This window comes from Juglans regia, chromosome 10 (assembly GCF_001411555.2).
Source record: "Juglans regia cultivar Chandler chromosome 10, Walnut 2.0, whole genome shotgun sequence".
Lineage (NCBI taxonomy): Eukaryota > Viridiplantae > Streptophyta > Magnoliopsida > Fagales > Juglandaceae > Juglans > Juglans regia.
The window spans coordinates 37,304,720-37,323,631 of NC_049910.1; the positions used below are offsets into that span (position 1 = coordinate 37,304,720).

General features: G+C 36.5%; 3 protein-coding genes across 3 annotated transcripts; all 3 read left to right on the top strand.

Moving 5' to 3' along the window:
• Positions 1-6,423: 6,423 nt before the first annotated feature.
• LOC108994034 (F-box protein SNE-like) lies at positions 6,424-7,234 on the top strand. Its single transcript, XM_018969104.2, has one exon. It carries the CDS (start codon positions 6,732-6,734, stop codon positions 7,224-7,226), a length of 495 nt encoding a protein of 164 aa, XP_018824649.1. The 5' UTR covers positions 6,424-6,731; the 3' UTR covers positions 7,227-7,234.
• A 2,692-nt stretch (positions 7,235-9,926) lies between these two features.
• Positions 9,927-13,441, top strand: LOC108994043. Its single transcript, XM_018969109.2, has 2 exons — positions 9,927-10,270; positions 10,920-13,441. The coding sequence occupies exon 2, from the start codon at positions 11,030-11,032 to the stop codon at positions 13,154-13,156; it is 2,127 nt and encodes a 708-aa protein (XP_018824654.1). The 5' UTR covers positions 9,927-10,270; positions 10,920-11,029; the 3' UTR covers positions 13,157-13,441.
• Positions 13,442-13,937: 496 nt separating this feature from the next.
• Positions 13,938-15,954, top strand: LOC108994045 (transmembrane protein 256 homolog). The gene is made up of 5 exons (XM_018969111.2): positions 13,938-14,107; positions 14,181-14,251; positions 14,424-14,504; positions 14,778-14,821; positions 15,579-15,954. The coding sequence occupies exons 1-5, from the start codon at positions 13,978-13,980 to the stop codon at positions 15,676-15,678; spliced, it is 426 nt and encodes a 141-aa protein (XP_018824656.1). The 5' UTR covers positions 13,938-13,977; the 3' UTR covers positions 15,679-15,954.
• The last annotated feature ends 2,958 nt before the right edge of the window (positions 15,955-18,912 follow it).

The window sequence follows — 18,912 nt, forward strand, 5'->3', positions numbered from 1 at the left end:
CATTGCTTTGGTGAAGTAGCATCTACACATTCAGCCAAAAAAAAAAAGATGCATGTTGTTTTCAAGTGGAGGGCTAAAAGCAGTGGAGGACGATGCTAGCATTGTCGATTTGAGAATGGTACACTAGCACTGTTAGGGATATTTGGGGGAGGGGAGAAGAGCGCCGCTTGGTGTGTTCTTTTCGCAATGATTTTGGAGCTTTTGAAACAAGCGTGTCTAGGTTAGGGAAAAAAAAAAGACGTTTGTAGGTGCGTGGTGTAAGACCTCTATATATAATGACTCAATAATGATTTGAGGCAACAGAGAGGTATGCATAATGAATGAGTAGACTGATTGATGTTAACTATCTATACTAAATGAGCAAGTTTAGTCCTTACAATATAATAAGTTATGTGATGAATTGGATCAAAATATCTCTCTACAAATTCCATATTGGACTAAAATGTTTTTGCTACTTTTGTTGATCCGACCAAGATGCCTCTACAAGTGATCCGGGTTAGGCTAATATGCTGCTTTCACATATCTAAATTGACTAAAATAACCTTACAAAAAATCAAATTAGACAAAAACAACCCTGATCTAAATCAAACCAGCCAATGTCAATCAAAAATCTCTAGAATCAGCTTCAGCTTCATCTTCATTCGCACTCCCTACCATCTATCTACCATCTTCTTGTTCTTCATTCTTCTATTCTTTCTCTTCCTTCTGCTTCAAACTTCTTATTCACCAAAGAAATTGCATATCCATGTTTGCTCATCAACTAGCCATGGTCGACAATGAACGACCGTGTCAATGTGATCCGTGGCCATAACAGAAATGGAAATATAGAGAAATAACCAAAAATATATTCATTTTTACAATGATGACCCATGACGGTTATTCTGGGTCCAAGATGGAGATTTATTGTGGATATTCTTGTCATCAGCTTGATGATTCTGAGATGGAGATTTTTTGTGGGTATTTGTGTTGTTGGCTTGATGGTTCTGAGATGGAGATTTATTGTAGGAATTTCTGACGTGGACTTGATCAAATACTGTTAGCGATCTAGTACACTTTACATACTCGTGAGCCAAGCTCTCACGTAATCTGAGGTACGTTTTACATTATTGGGAGCCGAGCTCCCATACAAGCATTAGATCTCATGTCGCTAATACAATTTGTGCGAGCTCTTATGGCATCGGGCACGATTCCCTAGCATATAATGCCACCAAAGAGGTTGTTCCATGGGTGTGAATGTTGTTGCTCGCTTTGGGCGGCGAACACTTTTTACTTTTGCGTGCCTCAAGATTAGCACTTAGTAAACAACATTACATTTATTTTTTTTAATGCTCGCCTTTGAGAGGTGCATGAATTGTTGCTCGCTTCAGTGGGACAGTACCATTTCCTTACCCCAGGTGCGAGCACTTTTACTCAGTTAGGTTCGAGTAGTCTTTGGTTGCCCTCGAGGTTGGAGCAATATTTCCTCAACCTGGAGTGTGAGTTCCCTGTGCACACTCCTAGGAATAGAGGTAGCGAGTATTTTTGCTATCTATGCTAGCCCCAGGGTTTGAGCTGTTGGTGCTCACCCCATGGTTTGAACTATCTATGCTCACCCTGGACTTTTGATTACTCGTTGCTCGCCCAAGTGCAAACACACTTTACTCATATGAGGTACGAGTAGTCCTTGTTTGCCTGGGGTTGCTCGTCTAGGGCTCCAAGCACACTTTTACTCACACAAGGTGCAGACACACCCTTGTGAGTGCTCCTTGCTTGCCTTGGATTCAAGCAATTTTGCACACATCAAGGTGTGAACATTGTTTGATCATCCCTGAGTCCAAGCACTTGTCTACTGATGCCGGACATAATTTAGATTAATTATGATGGCTAGTTTCAACAGATGATCGAATAAGAGAAGATAAGAGATTTGCCCAAAACACAGAGAAAAATCTGAATACTATTGATTAATACTAAAATTCGAAAAACAAATGAAGCCCACAAGCCGGACTTAAATAGCTACAAAGTTTGAAATTATGAATGTTTTTCCAAAAATGAGAAAATCTAAATTATTGTATGAAAAATAAATATATAAATAAACAAGAATCCTACAAAAAAATTGGCCAAAACTGAAATCATAATCACTTCCAAAACTTGAAACTAAATATTGACTAATAAGGCAAAAATTAGCGTAAATATATGATTTGAAATAGAATAACTAATATTTCCCTAGGCCAAAGAAGATATTAAGATTTTTCTTCCATATTTATATAGATTCATCATCTTAAGACATTACTTCAATGCAATCAATGTAGAACTTAGACCTAGATATCCTATATCAATTTGAGTTTACACCACCTCCCATGGTGTTTTAAAAACGAGATGAGCATACCTTCAATTCTATCACTTCTCCTCTTGTATGTGAGGGCTAGCTCACATCTGAGAAAAGTGTTCGTTGTTGTTGCTCGCCCATTGTAAGAGCACTTTTGGTCGGTTAGTGCGAGTTGTGTTGCTCACTCCGGAATTCGAGCTTTGTTGCTTGTTGTAGGATTCGAGATCTCTTTGCTCGCCCAACGGGAAAGGAGCTCAATGATTGGAGGTCGGATACGTGCTCGATAGCTGATCTTCCACATGATACAATATATTTCACCGAAGTTCAGATCTTGTGTTCGGAAGTCAAGCTCCCACGTGATCCAATCTATTTGATCGAAGGTCTAATCACATGCTTAGGAACCGAGATTTCACGTAATCTAATCATCTTGATCGGGGTTGGATTACATGCTCGAGAGTCAAGCTCCCACCTAATGAGATCAATTTGATTGAGGGTGGATCATGACATGCTAGGGAGCTAAGTTCCCACGGGATCTGACCAATTTTAACTACACTTTACATGCTCGGGATCTCCCATAGGATAAACCCATTTGATTGATAGTCGAATAATATGATACTCGTTTTGGAGTACTATGTATACGGCCATCTAGAAGATATGTAGCCATGTACTTAATTAGCCTTTATATATATATATATATAACAACCAAGTAATCTAATTTTATCATTAAAGAGTTTTTGAGACTATATAAGTACTTTTTACTACTCTTAACGCAATTCCAAACAGACCATTAATGTGATCTGTCGAATTATAAAAAAAATTTATTGTATATATATATATATATATATATATATATATATGTCGACGTATTACATTAAGTCAAGCTAGTTCAAAAAACTTTTTATGCAAAATTTCGTTATAAATCTAAGACTTCTTTATTATTTGTGAAAACTCAAGTAAGATATATATATATATAGCGTTATTAATATATAAGCAAAACATCAATCTTATAAAAAGATTAATCTTGGCACCGATCTACAAAGCCTTCACAATGTATCCGGTCTGAGACGAGTTAACACAAGCCAGGGAATCACAAATGTTGCTAATTAACCGGTCATGCACGTATTATATTAAGTTACCTGCATGGATTAGATAGTTTGGAAAAAATTGCATGTAATGCATGGGCAAGCGTGCCATGTCAGAGTTAATTGTCACAAGGTTTTGTTTGTATTTGTGTATAATAATTAATCACTCGATATCTTAAATCAGAAACTTAATGTAATTATTTTCAAACGAAGCGCATATATGTATAAAACAAGGAATGCCGAACAAAACGATACTCCATCCAAGAACAAGACTCTAGATCAGAAAATATTGAAACCTAATTCATGATGAGATTCCAAAATCCTTCGCTTCTAGCTAAGAGAGCAGTTAGGGAAGATTGATTTACAACTTTGGCTGAATTTCATTGTTTTTCTTCCAATTCGTCTTCTGTTTGCATGCATGTATTCTACCTATCTACTTGCTAGCTGCTTGTTTGTTTTCTTTAGGTTATCTAATAATTAGTTTGTATATATGATCATGATCATCATGTGCAAGCTGCTATGACAAAAAGATTAATTTTTTACGTGTCTTGAGATTTTGATCAAACAAAAGCTAGCTAGCGTATTTAACCCTGACCAGCTCCCCTGAGCTACACTAATTAATCCTGTACAAATCTCAAATTTATACCTTAAAAACCAAAGAAAATATCATAATTAAGTACGTAAACTCAGTACTGAAGTATGTACGTTGATCGGTGCTTGCTTCAACATATATGCACATGTTAATCCGAAGATTATCGAAATTCTTAATTTTAATTAGGTCAGCCTCAAAAAATAAAAATGTACCATGCATATATGCAGAACAGGAACTCATTCCAACCAATTAATTTAAGTAAAAAGAAAAAAGATGGATGATGTGTTTTGTCATGATCAGTTAAAGATCAAGGTGATCATAGATCATCAAGGTGGAAGATCATTATTGGGTGCATGTATATATGCTATTATATATAAATGAATATATATATATATATATATTATATGTAGGCTATATATGGAAATGATGAAAACTCAATGGAAATGGCTAAGCTAGCTGTTAGATAGGCACACTTGACAACAAAAAAGTACTACAAATTTGTGAAAGTCGTCGGGGAAGTGAGTGAAAATGTGAAAATCTTTGCGAACTTTACGGGTTTCTTCTTGTAATCTTTCAATTATGAAATTCTGATCAGCAAGAATAGGGAACAGTGCCATCTCAGACCAGATGTGTCCAACACATTACAAAACAACTCCCCATGACGCATGCATGCATGCATGCAGTACTACTACTCACTACTCTAAAATACACAAGCTTTTGTAAATCTAACGTCAATTCAGACCCCACTCGTCTCTTAGTGATGATATTATATATATATATATATATATATATATATATATATGCTCCAATATCGCTCTGTTTTCAAAGTTCAAACTACTTGGGGAGGTGGCGGTGGGGTTTCCTTTCTGGGCCAACCTCCAACTCCATGAGACAAACCACCTGGGTACGTATACTGCGCTCCTGACCATTTTCTCAAAGCCCTTACTTTGGTTTGGTTTTTAACTTTGGTTGGTGACCCGTGTGCCCGACACACTATTTTCTATTTTTTTTTCCTTTCCCTAGTTTTTCAGATTATTAAATTGTGATTTGGTCGACTTTAATTTCTACTAGTCTCCCAGGCGATACAAAGAGTTTTCGTAATCTGATGCGATGGGTTTTTTATCTATATATTACGTACGTATATCTGTTAAAAGAAGTCACGGACTCACGATCGAGTAAATTACAATTTATGGTAAGCATGTAGAAAGGAGACTAGCTAAAATATTCAAGAGTTAATTACTTAGATCTAGAACTAGCTACTAGATCTTTGTGCCCGACATGATTAATGAATGCAAGCTGCTTAATTGATTGGTGTAAATTAAGAAGTAGTCGTTCCCAGTTAAATATATAAGATGAAACAGTTCATACGATCGAATATTGGAGGTGCGATATAACGTATTGAAAAAATCTATTCATCATCTATTTTTTTATCATCTTCTCATTATCTCATGATGTGATATTAGATGAATAGATTCATAAGTACAATATAATATATAGTCTCCAATCATCTAATATCATATTATGGAATGATAAGCAACATTATTTTTTTTAAAATTAGAATTAGGTGTAGAGACACAGCTTGTATCTGACTTCTATTTACCCTAACAAGTCAATTAACTGGTGTACAAATCGTTTCTGATCATATGCAGGTTAATTGAAAAAGTATAGCTTATTTTGATAGGAAGGAAATGCCATAATTATAAGATATATGTAGCAATATTATACATGGATTAGTAATTTAGTCATAATTAGAGAAAGTTTATTGCTTTAATTTTAAACATGATAACTATATATATATATATATATATAGAGAGAGAGAGAGAGAGAGAGAGAGAGAGAAATGAGAGAGATTTCATGGTCATAGTGTATCATCACGAGCTAGCTGCAGAGTCTTAAATTTCGAATGCATATTATAATTATTAATCTAGTTCTCGATCTTTACATAAAATAGATATATAGATTATATACATTGGTCCACCTCCTTGTTGCAAAGAATACAAAATAGACTTTGCAGATTGAAGATGCATCCATGCACAGACAGCCAAACTACATTCACATTTCACACCCCCAAGTCAGTGATCATTTTTTAGTATCAGAATGGCCCTAAAACGAGAGTCTTGGAAAGATGCAAACAAGAGCAAAAACCAAAGCAATAAAAAACAACAACCAGCAAATCCGCTCAACTCACAAAACTATATTTGAAAACAACAAAAGGAAGAAGCAAACATTGGTTCCAGTTCTTTGCCTTGGACCTTTTCCTTTGGCCCCTTCTCTCCCCACGATGCCCACAGTACTGCCACATGACAACTCCACCCCCCATCCCTTCTATCTTATATATTCTTCTTATTATTACTGTTTCTTTTTCTTTATATATATATATATATATATATATATATCAACTGAACAAATTAATGAAAAAACTAAAACTACTAATTCTTTTTTCCTAATTTTGAAAAGCTCATGATCTCATGATCTCCTGATCTATATGTCGTCGTTGATTCAACAGATCGAGAGAAATACAAAAGAAAATTAACACACTCTCTATCTCTCTTTAATTCTCTCAAGTCAAATCCCTTTAAGCCAGTTTACTCTTACAAAGTTCAAACACCTTAAACATAACGTACGCGATCTGGCACTCTCCTATATAACATTACTCTCTCACAGGATTCACTACTCTCTCTTTCTCTCTCACTCACACACACACACACACACCCAGAACTTCAATCTAGCTAGCTAACTAGCTCTCTTATTCATGTTAACGATGCGGCACCAACCTCGACCATCACCACGGCCACACGAAGCCATGCAGCAGATGAAAGCAGAAGATAGAGAGAAAAAACCCAAGTTCTGCATCAACGACCATATAGACATCCTAATAGAGATCCTCAAGCACCTGGATGGGCCGTCCCTTGGCGTCGCTTCCAGCGTCTGCCGCCTCTGGTGCACCATTGCCCGCAGTGACTCTATCTGGGAGCACCTCTGCTTCCGCCACGTCTCCTCCCCACCCCCATCATCCCTGCGAACCATCGTAGTCGCTCTCGGAGGTTACAAGGAGCTCTACATGGTGTGCGTCCGACCCGTCCTGAGTCGTCTCCTCCACTCGGACCTGGTCAGGAGCAGTGTCTGGACTCGTGACGAGGTGCAACTCTCCCTCTCTTTGTTTTGCGTCGATTACTACGAGAGAAGACTGCTCGGTGATACCTCCCCATCGTCGCTTATGTTCCTCTGCAAGCCCGTGAACGTCTGACCTAGTAGTACTCCATCATTAATCTATCAAAATAATAATAATAAATAAATGGAAATATTGTTATATTAATTATTTTTATTGCGACTTTCACTATATATATTCATTATTTAGAAAAAAAACAATATTGTTTTCTTAATTATATATTTGTTATTAATTTCTTTGGTGGAAAATAATTTGAAGAAGAATTTATTTGGAGATCATGTAAGAAATAAATGTATATGGTCGGTCATGAGGACAGTAGTAGTACCGGAAAATATAGAAACTAATTAGCTGGCCGTGAGCCCTGGTACTACGTATGTCGTCGATAGTGAAGGTACTTGATCAGAGTGCCATTAATCAATACTACTGGCTGGCCGGCGGTAAAATTCTCTTGCCTTTTGTCTCTATTAGACTAGAGATAATTAGCATCATAAACTTTGTCTTTGCCTCTTATTTGGTCCCATATATACTATATATGGAAGCTGCAGCTAGAATTGATATAAATTAAAATGAAATAATCTCTTTTCTCCAAATTTCTAATTTGTTTATAAAGCAGTACTAGTTAAGCAAATGGATGAATGAGCTGTCGGTTGTTACGCTCGGTACCGCTGATCAGAATATATATTATATATATTCAGATATAGACCAGAAAATTGCTGGTTGGGACTGAACATGATGCCGCGTATATGCATGCATCTCCATCGACTGATCATTATATTTTTTAAAAAAAGTGTACATGCATGCATGCAGCTTGCTGATAATATGCAAATATATATTTTCCTCATAGATATAATACGATCGAGAGAAATATCATGCATGTATATATAGTAGATCAGAAGTTGGAGGCCAGCGTTAGAGATTTTGGGTGTTAATGAGAGCAGCTAGATTTTGGCAATATGCGTTAATAAATCATGTGTGATCTGATGATCATGTTTATGAGCTATTTTATGAACAGTGATTCCCCGGGGGGGGATCGAAAGATCAGTTCCTAGCTAGCTAATTAAGGATCAGCCGATGGCAATGACAATTTTTTTTTTTTTTTCTTTTTCCAATGTAGATCAAAACCAAATTTCCGAGTTTTCTGGCGTGATATGTACGTACATATATGCCACATTAACGTATGTTTTCTGTAACTGAACTGATATTAATTAGAACTTGGATAGAATTAATGATCATATATATATATAATTTGTGAAACTTTTTCAATCTCATGCATGGCCGGCGGATTAATTAATTAGTTTGAAAAAATGTTAAATCCTAGAACATGTATATATATATATATATATATAGACACGTAAAATTATCACTTATTTTAAAAATTTAAACTAATAAAAATAAATAAATTTTATTATTTTATAACTTTCTGCACAAAAATAGTTTACATCTCACAAAAATCGCTTTCTTTCCCAACATCTTTATATAATTCCAGTGGACCCTGTCATGATTTTTTACAAACTCCCGTAAAAACATGCAGGCATGTCTAAAAAAGTGCATGCTTGACCCAACAATATTAATGATCTCTAGAAAATCTCATGATCACTTCTCAATAATTTTAGAAGACCGGGTCTCTTATTAATTTCGTTGCCATTTAGTATATATATATATATATATATATATATATATAGCTAGCCTGCCATGTCATTCCATTAATATCCCAATTAAGCATGCTGCTGATCATCGAAGATTCTTAATTAATTAACAGTGAAAACATGGCCTAGCTTATTCACATGCATGCATGGACGTACAATTTTGTATAAGTAGTCTGATCATCAGCTAGCCGAGTCCGGTATGCATTAACAGAGAGTTATATATATATATATATATATATATATATATATGCCTCAAAGGGATCAGATCCTACTTTATCACAGCTCTAATATTAATATCTCAATTTATAATATTCTTTGCTTAAACCACAGGACGGAGTACTCCTTCGTGAGACACCATATATGATCGTGCAGATCGATACCAAATTAACAAATACGAATTAATATGTACATTAAAAAAATGTAGTAGAATATATCCCATCATGATGATCAGTACTGCTAGCTAAACAAATTGATCATAAACCCTACTTAATTAATTTGTAATATTGGAATACAACACCATCCACTGAATCGCTTAATTAATAATGCTAGTCTTTGATCATGCATGATGTTTCCATTACGTACTTACAAATTAAAGCCAATTTCCTAATTCTTTTCTATCCGTACAAAGAGATCAAGCACTTGATCACTCTAGCTAGCCCTTAATTGGTGAGTGAAGTGATCTTGAATAATTACTTGTCTGTCGCACAAATATTTAAGTTAGATTTAAATAATAAGTTGAGATGAAAGATGAAAATTAAATAAAATATTATTATAAAATTATTTTTTAATATTATTATTATTTTGAGATTTAAAAAAATTAAATTTTTTTATTATATTCTATATAAAAATTTATAAAAATTATAATAATAAGATGAGATAAAATAAGATCAAACACTCACCTTACAGAATATAAGTAAATAATTAACCACAAATTCCACTTCTGACTTCTAACTACCACCAAACTCAAAAAAGATTGGCAGCTCAATGGCCATAACTCACCACAGCGCACATTAGCACCAACCCTTCATTAAAGTCCCATTAAAATTTAACAAGCCGTTTACTCCCCACCGAAAATCACCATATTATTTTTATTACCACAAAAATCACACTTATCCCCACCCCCACCCCCACCCCCAACCCCCAGCGCCCGCATTTCCCCCCATCGCCGATCCGACGCCACCTTCAATTTATCGTCAGGGACGGATCCACCCTCCGACCCGGATCCGGAAACCCCATCAACCCGGTTCTCCCACTCCTCAATTTTCTATTGCACAAAACCCTTACCTTCCCCATTTGGTACCCTTCAATCTGTGCGCGCGCGCGCATGTATTGAAAATGGGGTTTCTCTATATGTGTGTTAGTGTCTTGCTACAGTAAGTTCACCAGTAGCTCGTCTTCATTTTCTCTTTTGCTCGAGCTCCTAAATACACGTGGCGATCTGGATCGCCTGCACCTCCATTTGCTGCTCAAATTTCAGTGAGTGTCCGAATTCTTTTTTTTTTTTTTTTTGTCTTCAATTTTCGTGCTAATTGTTACTGTGCACTCCAATTTTATATTTCTAAAAAAATTTTGAGCTCAATATGGGCTTAATATTTATTTTTCTAGAGAATTCTATCGGTGTGCTTTGAATCTGAGTTGCTTAAGAACGATTAGGGTCTTGATTTGGAGAGCCGAGCATCTTTCTGTTTCTTTTGTGGGTTTTAATAATTGGGGTTATGGATTTCGAGCTCAGAATGTTTGGTTGCTGAGGAAATTGAAAAAAAAAAAAGTGAAGTAATATCATATTTTGGAGATTTCTTTTTTTGATGTCGTACCCATTCTTACTCATCAAAAAAAAAAAAAAAAAAACAAGTCGTACCCATTCTTAAAAACTGATATTTGAGGGTTTTACTTCACTATCTGTTCTTTTCCTCGATTTTTTCCCGTAGTAAAATAAAGTGTAATTTTTCAGTGAAGATTATTGGCTATATTTAAAGCATAAGAAACTGTTTCTAAATAATTTCTTTTTTCAATCTTGTTTTTCCACATGAGTAATGTATGCTTTGGTTGACTACAATTCTAACTTAGACACCTATAGAAGCTTGATATCAACGGAAACCTGAAGAATTTTAGCAAATATTTGCAGAGATGAAAATGATGTGACCCAAGAATTGGGCATTTTGCGTGGTTAAGTATGTTGGGCTGGTCGTAGCTTTTGTTTCAAGAGCTTGGTCTTGAAGTGATTTGGGTTCCTACATGGAAGCGAACATAGAGGAGGCTCTTAAGGCTAAAGACATAGCTGAGAAGCGATTTGCAGAGAAAGACTTTGCAGGTGCGAAGAATTATGCACTAAAGGCCAAAACATTGTATCCGGGATTGGAGGGTATATCTCAAATGCTGACCACATTTGAAGTTTATGTTGCTTCTGAAGCTAAATGCAACGGTGAGTTGGACTATTATTCAATTCTTGGGTTGAAGCCTTTCGCTGATAAAAATGCAGTGAAGAAACAGTACAAGAAGATGGCAGTGTTGCTCCACCCTGATAAGAACAAATGTGTGGGAGCTGACGGGGCATTCAGACTTGTTTCTGATGCATGGACGTTACTGTCTGACATTTCTAAGAGAAGCTCTTATGATCGCAAGAGAAACAAACAATTAGCACCTGGGGTTAACCAGACAAACTTAGCTCCGATTCATGCTACAGGGGTTCCAGGTTTCAACAATTGTTCCAATTCGCCGAACTCTCATGGAAGACTTGACACTTTCTGGACCGTTTGTACCTCTTGTAAAGTTCAGTACGAGTATCTTCGGAAGTATGTGAATAAAAGACTCTCTTGTAAGAACTGTCGCAGTGTTTTCATTGCTGTGGAAACTGGGACAGCCCCAGCAAATGGTTCCTTCCCGTATTCTCCTTGGTCACATGTGCCTGGTAATGGGTATGGAAGTCATGGGTTTGATGGGGTAACTTATATCCCAGCCAACCCTGCCTTTGTTACAGGGAATGGGGTCTCAGGATTTCATTCTGCACATGGATATGAGTACGTTTCAAATGTGTCATTCCAGTGGAGCTCTTTCTCTGGAACTTCTGCTGGAATTGTGGGTCCTAATGGACCATCTACCATATCCACTGATGTCTATCAGGCTAATGGAAATGTTAATCAAGCAAGAGCAAAGGTTAAATCAGGAGCGAATAGAAAACATTCCTTGGAAAATGCTGTTGCTACTATAAACTCATCCGGTGGCTGCAGCGAACCTCCAGGATCTAAAGCTGGTAGGGCTGAAAAGAAAAGGAAGGTGGTTATGGACGCCAGTTTTAGAAATGGGTATGAAGATAAGGGTTTAAAATCTGCATCAGAAGCAAGATTGGCTGATGGAAATAATGCAAGTAATGGACATGATCCCAAGCCTAACAATCCGAGTGAACTTCTTACTAGGCGATTGTCTATTCCACCTGCATTTGATGCTAGAAAATTGTTGATTGAAAAGGCACGTACAGAAATTAAGAAGAAACTGAAAGAGATAAAGTTGGCATCCCAGGCAGCTACCCCAGTTAAGCAGAAGGCAGAAGCACAGACAGAAGTTGACAGATCTGGAGGGATCAAATATACACCCAAAAAAGCTGATTTGGGCACTTTTGGTCATCAATTAGAGCCAAAGAAACCCCGACCAATCTCACTTACAGTCCCTGACCCTGACTTCCATGATTTTGACAAAGATAGATCAGAAGAATGCTTCAAGCCTAAACAAATATGGGCTTTATATGATGAAGAAGATGGTATGCCTCGCTTGTACTGTCTGATCCGGGAGGTCATCTCAGTTGAACCATTCAAGATTCATATCACTTATTTGAACTCTAAAACGGATAGTGAGTTTGGCTTAGTGAACTGGTTGGATTGTGGGTTTACCAAATCTTGTGGAAATTTCAGAGTTTGGAACTCAGATGTTGTAGACCGTGTAAATATTTTCTCTCATGTTCTTAGCCAGGAAAAAGCTGGTAGGGGAGGATGTGTTCGGATATACCCAAGAAGTGGAGATATTTGGGCTATTTATCGGAATTGGTCAGCAGACTGGAGTAGATCAACCCCAGATGAAGTGAGGCACCAATATGAAATGGTGGAGATTCTTGAGAATTACTCTGAAGAGCTTGGTGTTTGTGTAACTCCCCTTGTGAAGTTGGCTGGATTCAAGACAGTATACCGAAGAAATACAGACAAAAATGCCATTCGATGGATCCGAAGAAGAGAGATGTTACGCTTTTCGCACCAGGTGCCATCTTGTCCACTCAAGGAAGGTAGGAATAATTTGCCAGGGAAGTGTTGGGATCTGGACCCGGCTGCAACTCCAGACGAGCTGCTTCATGCTGCCACAGGAGGAAACGCATAACATGCTAGGCAAGGAGGAAAGGAAGATTTGTTTGGAGTTCTATTTCAGCATTCTTTAGACAAATTTAGATTTAACTGTACAAATATGTGTATCACACTTGACTAGAGGCCAATGCAACATTAACCCCAGATGGTTTTTACCGGGGGGGGTGCAGTGTTTACAGACATTTATTGTCGAGGATCGCTGTAACACGTAATGACTCGTACTGGGCAAATCAAGAACTGAATTCTAATATGTAGTTTACAAACATTTATTGTTATTGTCAATTCAAATGACTGTTGTCTACAAGCATGTATTGCTAATGCGACGTAAGTCCAAACGATAGTGTTGCGCATGTTAAGGAGTACTCTGGATTTCTCAAAGCATGCATCGTTTTCTTAAGAAATGAATTCCTTTTGAGTTTCTTTCCAAAGTATCTCAGCAGCCTCTATAGAACTTTGAGGATGCTGTTTATAAGAAAATATTTTAGTCATAAATAGATTATATAAAGTAAATTAACAAATTGATGTGATAACATCAGATTATAAAGTTATTTTTATTATAAAATAGATCTAATAGATTTTATGAAATCACATCTGTGAATTTACTTTATGTTATCTTTTTGTATCTCTAATCCCTTTTTATAAGACAAAACCAGCATCAAACTGCGGAGGCTTGGGCCACAATCGGGTTAGCTTCGAGCCTTCATTTTGCTACAGGTCGTTAGCCGTATCTCTGTACGTCTGAGCTACAAGCCGTTTGACCGTTTACAAGGAGAGTGCCTTCGTAAGTTGTAAACGACGTCGTTTAAAACTTGTGCTGGAGAACGCAAAAAGCCGTCCATGAGGCTGCGGCATGAACCCCAACGAGAGAGGAAAACCCTAAGAGAGGCAAAGCAAATTAATCGAGTGGAGAAGAAGAAGAATAATCTAATGAATCCTCAACTCTGGCACAAAGTTGCTGCCCTCTCCGGTAATTCCGCCTACTCTCTCTCTCTCTCTCTCTCTCTCTCTCTCAATTTTTTTTTTTTATCTGCTGCAAACAGGAGTGGCAGCTCTTGGTTTGGGCACATATGGTGCTCATGTCTTCAAGCCCGCCAACCCAACTTACAAAGAGGTATATATTTTACCTCTTCGATTTACTTTTTGTTCTTTTTTTTTTTTTTAATTCCATTGACTAACCATCTTTATTTTAGTCTGATTTCATGGTAGAGTTTGGTATTGTGTTTCTGTTGTGTGCTTCTCCTGTTCTGATTTTGATATTGATATATTATTCGAATGTTGGGAAGGTTTGGCATACAGCTTCTCTATACCACTTGGTTCACACTGCTGCTTTGGTTTCTGCCCCTATTACCAAAAACCCCAACATCGTGAGTTTCCCTTTCCCAATTAATTTGCCCTTGTACTAATAAAAAAAAAAATTAATTTGCCCTTGTTGAAGTATTTCTTTGAGATTAGTACAGGTATTAAATGTTTCCGCTTTGGGTCCAAAATCCAATGTATCTTTTAAATTTTGATTTCTACATTTTTGCATATGTGAACCATGCAAATTTTCACGTGTATTATTTTGCCTAACATTTTATATTCAGTGTTTATAAAAGAAGTGTATGAACCTTTTTTTTTTCTCTTCTCGGCTGTTTCAGTTTGGAGGGCTTTTGACAACCGGAATTATTGCATTCTCTGGGACGTAAGTGCTGATTACCTGCTACTTATCAAAAAAAGAAAAGTGCTGATTACCCGCTCTTGGATTTTTATTTTTTATTTTTGTTGGGGGGAGGAGAAGTGCCGTTACACCCTTTACTCACATATCAAAACAAAACAAAACAAAACATATGATACATGGATTTTTTTTTTTTCCAATCATATAAACAGTCTTCTGACTTAAGTATACTTCCCTTTTGATCAAAATCTTGACGTTGAAGATTTCTTATATATATTTGTTAAGTTTGCTCGTGGAATCACAAATATGGTAATCGAGTATAAATCCTCTTTTTTCTTTCCAAAGTGATTGTAGTGCAGTAGTGCATTCATAATGAGGTTGCTTCTGAATCCCATGGAGCATTTGCTTGCATAGGAGTAAAATAGTATTGAGAAACAAAAAATAATGTCCAATTATAATGTCTGAGTCAATTTGTATAAAGAAGAAAGCAGATATTTTCTGAGTCCATTTGGAGTAACATCATTTCCAAATGTGTCAATTCATCTTAGCCGCCTTTGACTTAACAGCAATATCAGGATCCTTACATATTTTTCTGAATATAAGAGACTTTATTTTCCCACTGTGTGTGTGTATGCATAAATTTGAAGCCAATGTCTTAGTTGGCTCGACTGTGTTTATAAATCCATGATCTGTTTTATGGAACAATTTCAATGAAGTATTCATAAGGACTGCTTATGATTTCAAGGTCAATATTGATCGTTGGGAAATGCTTTGGGTTTTGTAGGTGTTACGTCGTTGCGTTCCTTGAGGACAGAAAGTATTCTACCTTAGCTCCATTTGGAGGCTTTGCATTTATTGCTGCTTGGGCCAGCCTGCTTTTCTAAGAATTCAATCTCATATGATATTATAGCTCAAAATGCTGCACTTGTAATATCTTCTGTCTATGCTGGGATCTGGGAGAACAAAACTTTGACATGCTCTTTTTCATTGGATTTGATGCTTACTGGAGGACTTAAATCTCGTACACCTCTTCCATAATTGTTTTTCTAATGCTTTTTGATGTATAGGTCAATGTACTTCTGCTACTTAGTTGCTATTTGATATCTTGTATTTCAACAATGGAGTTATATTAATATGATGGAAAAATTACACTTTATGCATCAAACCACAGCCACTTTTGCAATTTGAACCTCAAACTACTAGAATTGCCGCTTAGCCCATCAACCAACCACCCTTCTACAATTTGCCTCTTCCTTGAAGATCTACTCATTAAGATTGTGTAATGTCACCTATTTTTCATCCATCGTAATAGTTATATCTTAAGGAGTGGTTAAACTGTAACTTGCATTCTAAATTAGAGTTAGAACAGATACTAGTTAATTGTTTTGTTTAACTATATGATATCTTTGAGAAAATCAAATTGCCATAGACTGTAAGAACACCAGCTCTTGGGTTGGGAACTTCCACTTACAAAGGGCTCCATTTCTAATTTTATTTTTCATCGATCTGGTTTCAATTGTGTTTACCATCCAATGGATAGTTAGAAACTTTAAGGGTAAGTCACTCCAGAGTGAGTTGTTCACTTTATATTAGCAGCCTCGATTCACTCCATTTGGAGAGAGGGAGAGAGGGAGTTCGATGGTTTGAGGAGATAGGCGAGGAAAATGGTGTTAGTACTACTGGAAATCACTGGCAGTGAATTTCATAGCGTCTACAAAAGTTAACATGCTCCTAGGTTTTTCTGCGTCACTTGAAAATAAAACTCTTGCAGGTAAATGGGGGTCGTGGAAGGTGTATTTTTTTCATAACTGAGCCTCTTTACTATAACGTGGTGTGTTAGATTTTCCTGGTTCAGTTTTGGTTGTTGCTTGGTGTGCAATCTGTTGCTGCAAGTGCTACTTGTTGGTGCTGCACTACTAGTTGTTGCTTGTGCTGGGATGTTTATGTGTTTGCTAGTTGTATTGATGTACTTTATTTTACGAGTACCGCAAGGGATTGGCCTTTCCTAGTTGCTATAATGCACGGCTGTTGCATTAGGTGTTGGTAACTTCTAGTGGCTGCTCTGCTCAATAATCTGCTTGCTTCTGCAGTATTATACTAGATTGCTGTTTGATATTAGGAGTTTGAGTGTGTATTTACTACAATATAACTGCTTTTGTTTTAGATGTGTAAGAGGCTGAGGCTGTCTAGTGTTTACACCCTCCTTGGGGTCATCAGGCTTGTAATTTTGGCAACCATTAGTCTCTTTTGTAAGTGTGATGGCTTAGAAAGTTCAACCAATTATCTTGTTCACAAGCAAAAGTTTCGGTTGTATTATACACCTTGATGCTTTTACTTTTGAGAAACAGATTTCTGCACAAACTTGGTTGTAAAATGCAAACTAGGTATCAGATCGAGTTGTTCACGGTTCACTACCAAACGGAATATTGAAAACCCTCAAGGCAGGGGTACAAAAATCAAACGGGGGTTCACAACTCTAATCATATTCATCAAACACCCACATCCAAGCCACTTAAACCTATTTGTTAACATATCCAACATAATACCAATCTTGTTTATTCACTTTTTAACAGTATCCAATAAATTTTTAATAGGATGGAAGCCAAACCCTAATCAATGATGCATTTACACGGCAATTTCTACGCAGCAGAACTTTTCCTGCCCTCTAATCAATGCTGTCCATGGACTTGATCATTATAGAACAGCTAGATCTGGATGGAGAGAGTCCCTTAGGTGAAAAAGGCATAATAATAATAATAGAGCAGACACGTACACACCACTAAAAGTACAAATTATCTTGTAGGTGAGAATTTTTAATCAACCCTTTTTATTAAAATTTTATCATAATGACTTCAATAGATTTCGAAGAAAAACCCTAAAGGTATTTTAATCATTTTATTTAGGCTAGTATAGCTCCATTACTCTAATAAGACATACGGTGTGTGTGGCACCTTATAGAACTATAATCCTTACATAATCGTCAGTCTTCGCAGATCTAAATTGGCCATGTCACATGAGTCTTAATGCATGCATAAGCCTGAATTATGTCTTTACACGGTTAAAGAAAGCATATCTAAGTTGCTAGGATTATATGAGTAGCATTACTCTATAAGCCATTAGTTCCAACGATGTGCTTTTCATGAATTTCCTGACTTTAATCAGCGAGTAATGCTACTCATCATCTTAATTCTTATCATCCTCTCATCATTTTATGATGTAACATTAAATGATTGGAGATTATTTATTATATTTTACTTATGAACTTATCATTTAATATCACATTATAGGATAATGAGAAAATGGATGATGAATAGATTTTTTTCATGACTTATATTAAATGGAAAATATTATGTATGGAAAGGATAGAGAATATATAGAATAACATTGAAGTTCAAGTATAGAGGCAAATTGTCAAAGTTATATATGGGTTTTGTTATTCCACTTAATGGGATGAGGTTGGACGTGGAAGACGTTGCATACTACATACAGGCAACGTGGTGCAGCGTGAAGATGAGGTTCGGCATATTTATTCCGTTACTCGTGTACTCTGTTTTCTGCATGTTATTTTCGTGTGATCTGTTTTCTATTTTTACATGTCTTTGTGTTTGTGATGGGTTTTGGTTACTAGTTACTAGCAGTTGCATGTTGTCATTTATTTCGGCATTCTTGTACGTGACCTTGCTTATTTAAGCAACCAATGCTTATTTAAGCAACTAAAGAATTATCAATGAAGGCATCGAAAAGAAAAGCATTTGTTATCCAAATCGTGTGGTACTTTCTCACCTAAAGAGAAACAATTCACTTATTATTTGAATATATGTGTTGGGACCTATCAGGTTTTCTCTTTTACATTTTCTATTCTTCTTCGCAATACTCAATATTGACAAACGCCTTAAATCTCAACATGGGTAAAATGACGGCTGAAGCACATTGGCTCCATCCCTTTTCTACTTCCTATGCACAAGGCACAGCGTGCAGAATGAGGTGTGGAACCTACTAGTTGCAAACTAGAAGTTGCACTACCAAAATGCTTGTCTTTTAAGCACCAAGCATGAAGAAATTACCGATCGCACAATTCAGCGAGAACATACCTTCTGTCATCAATACCATCCTCTTAA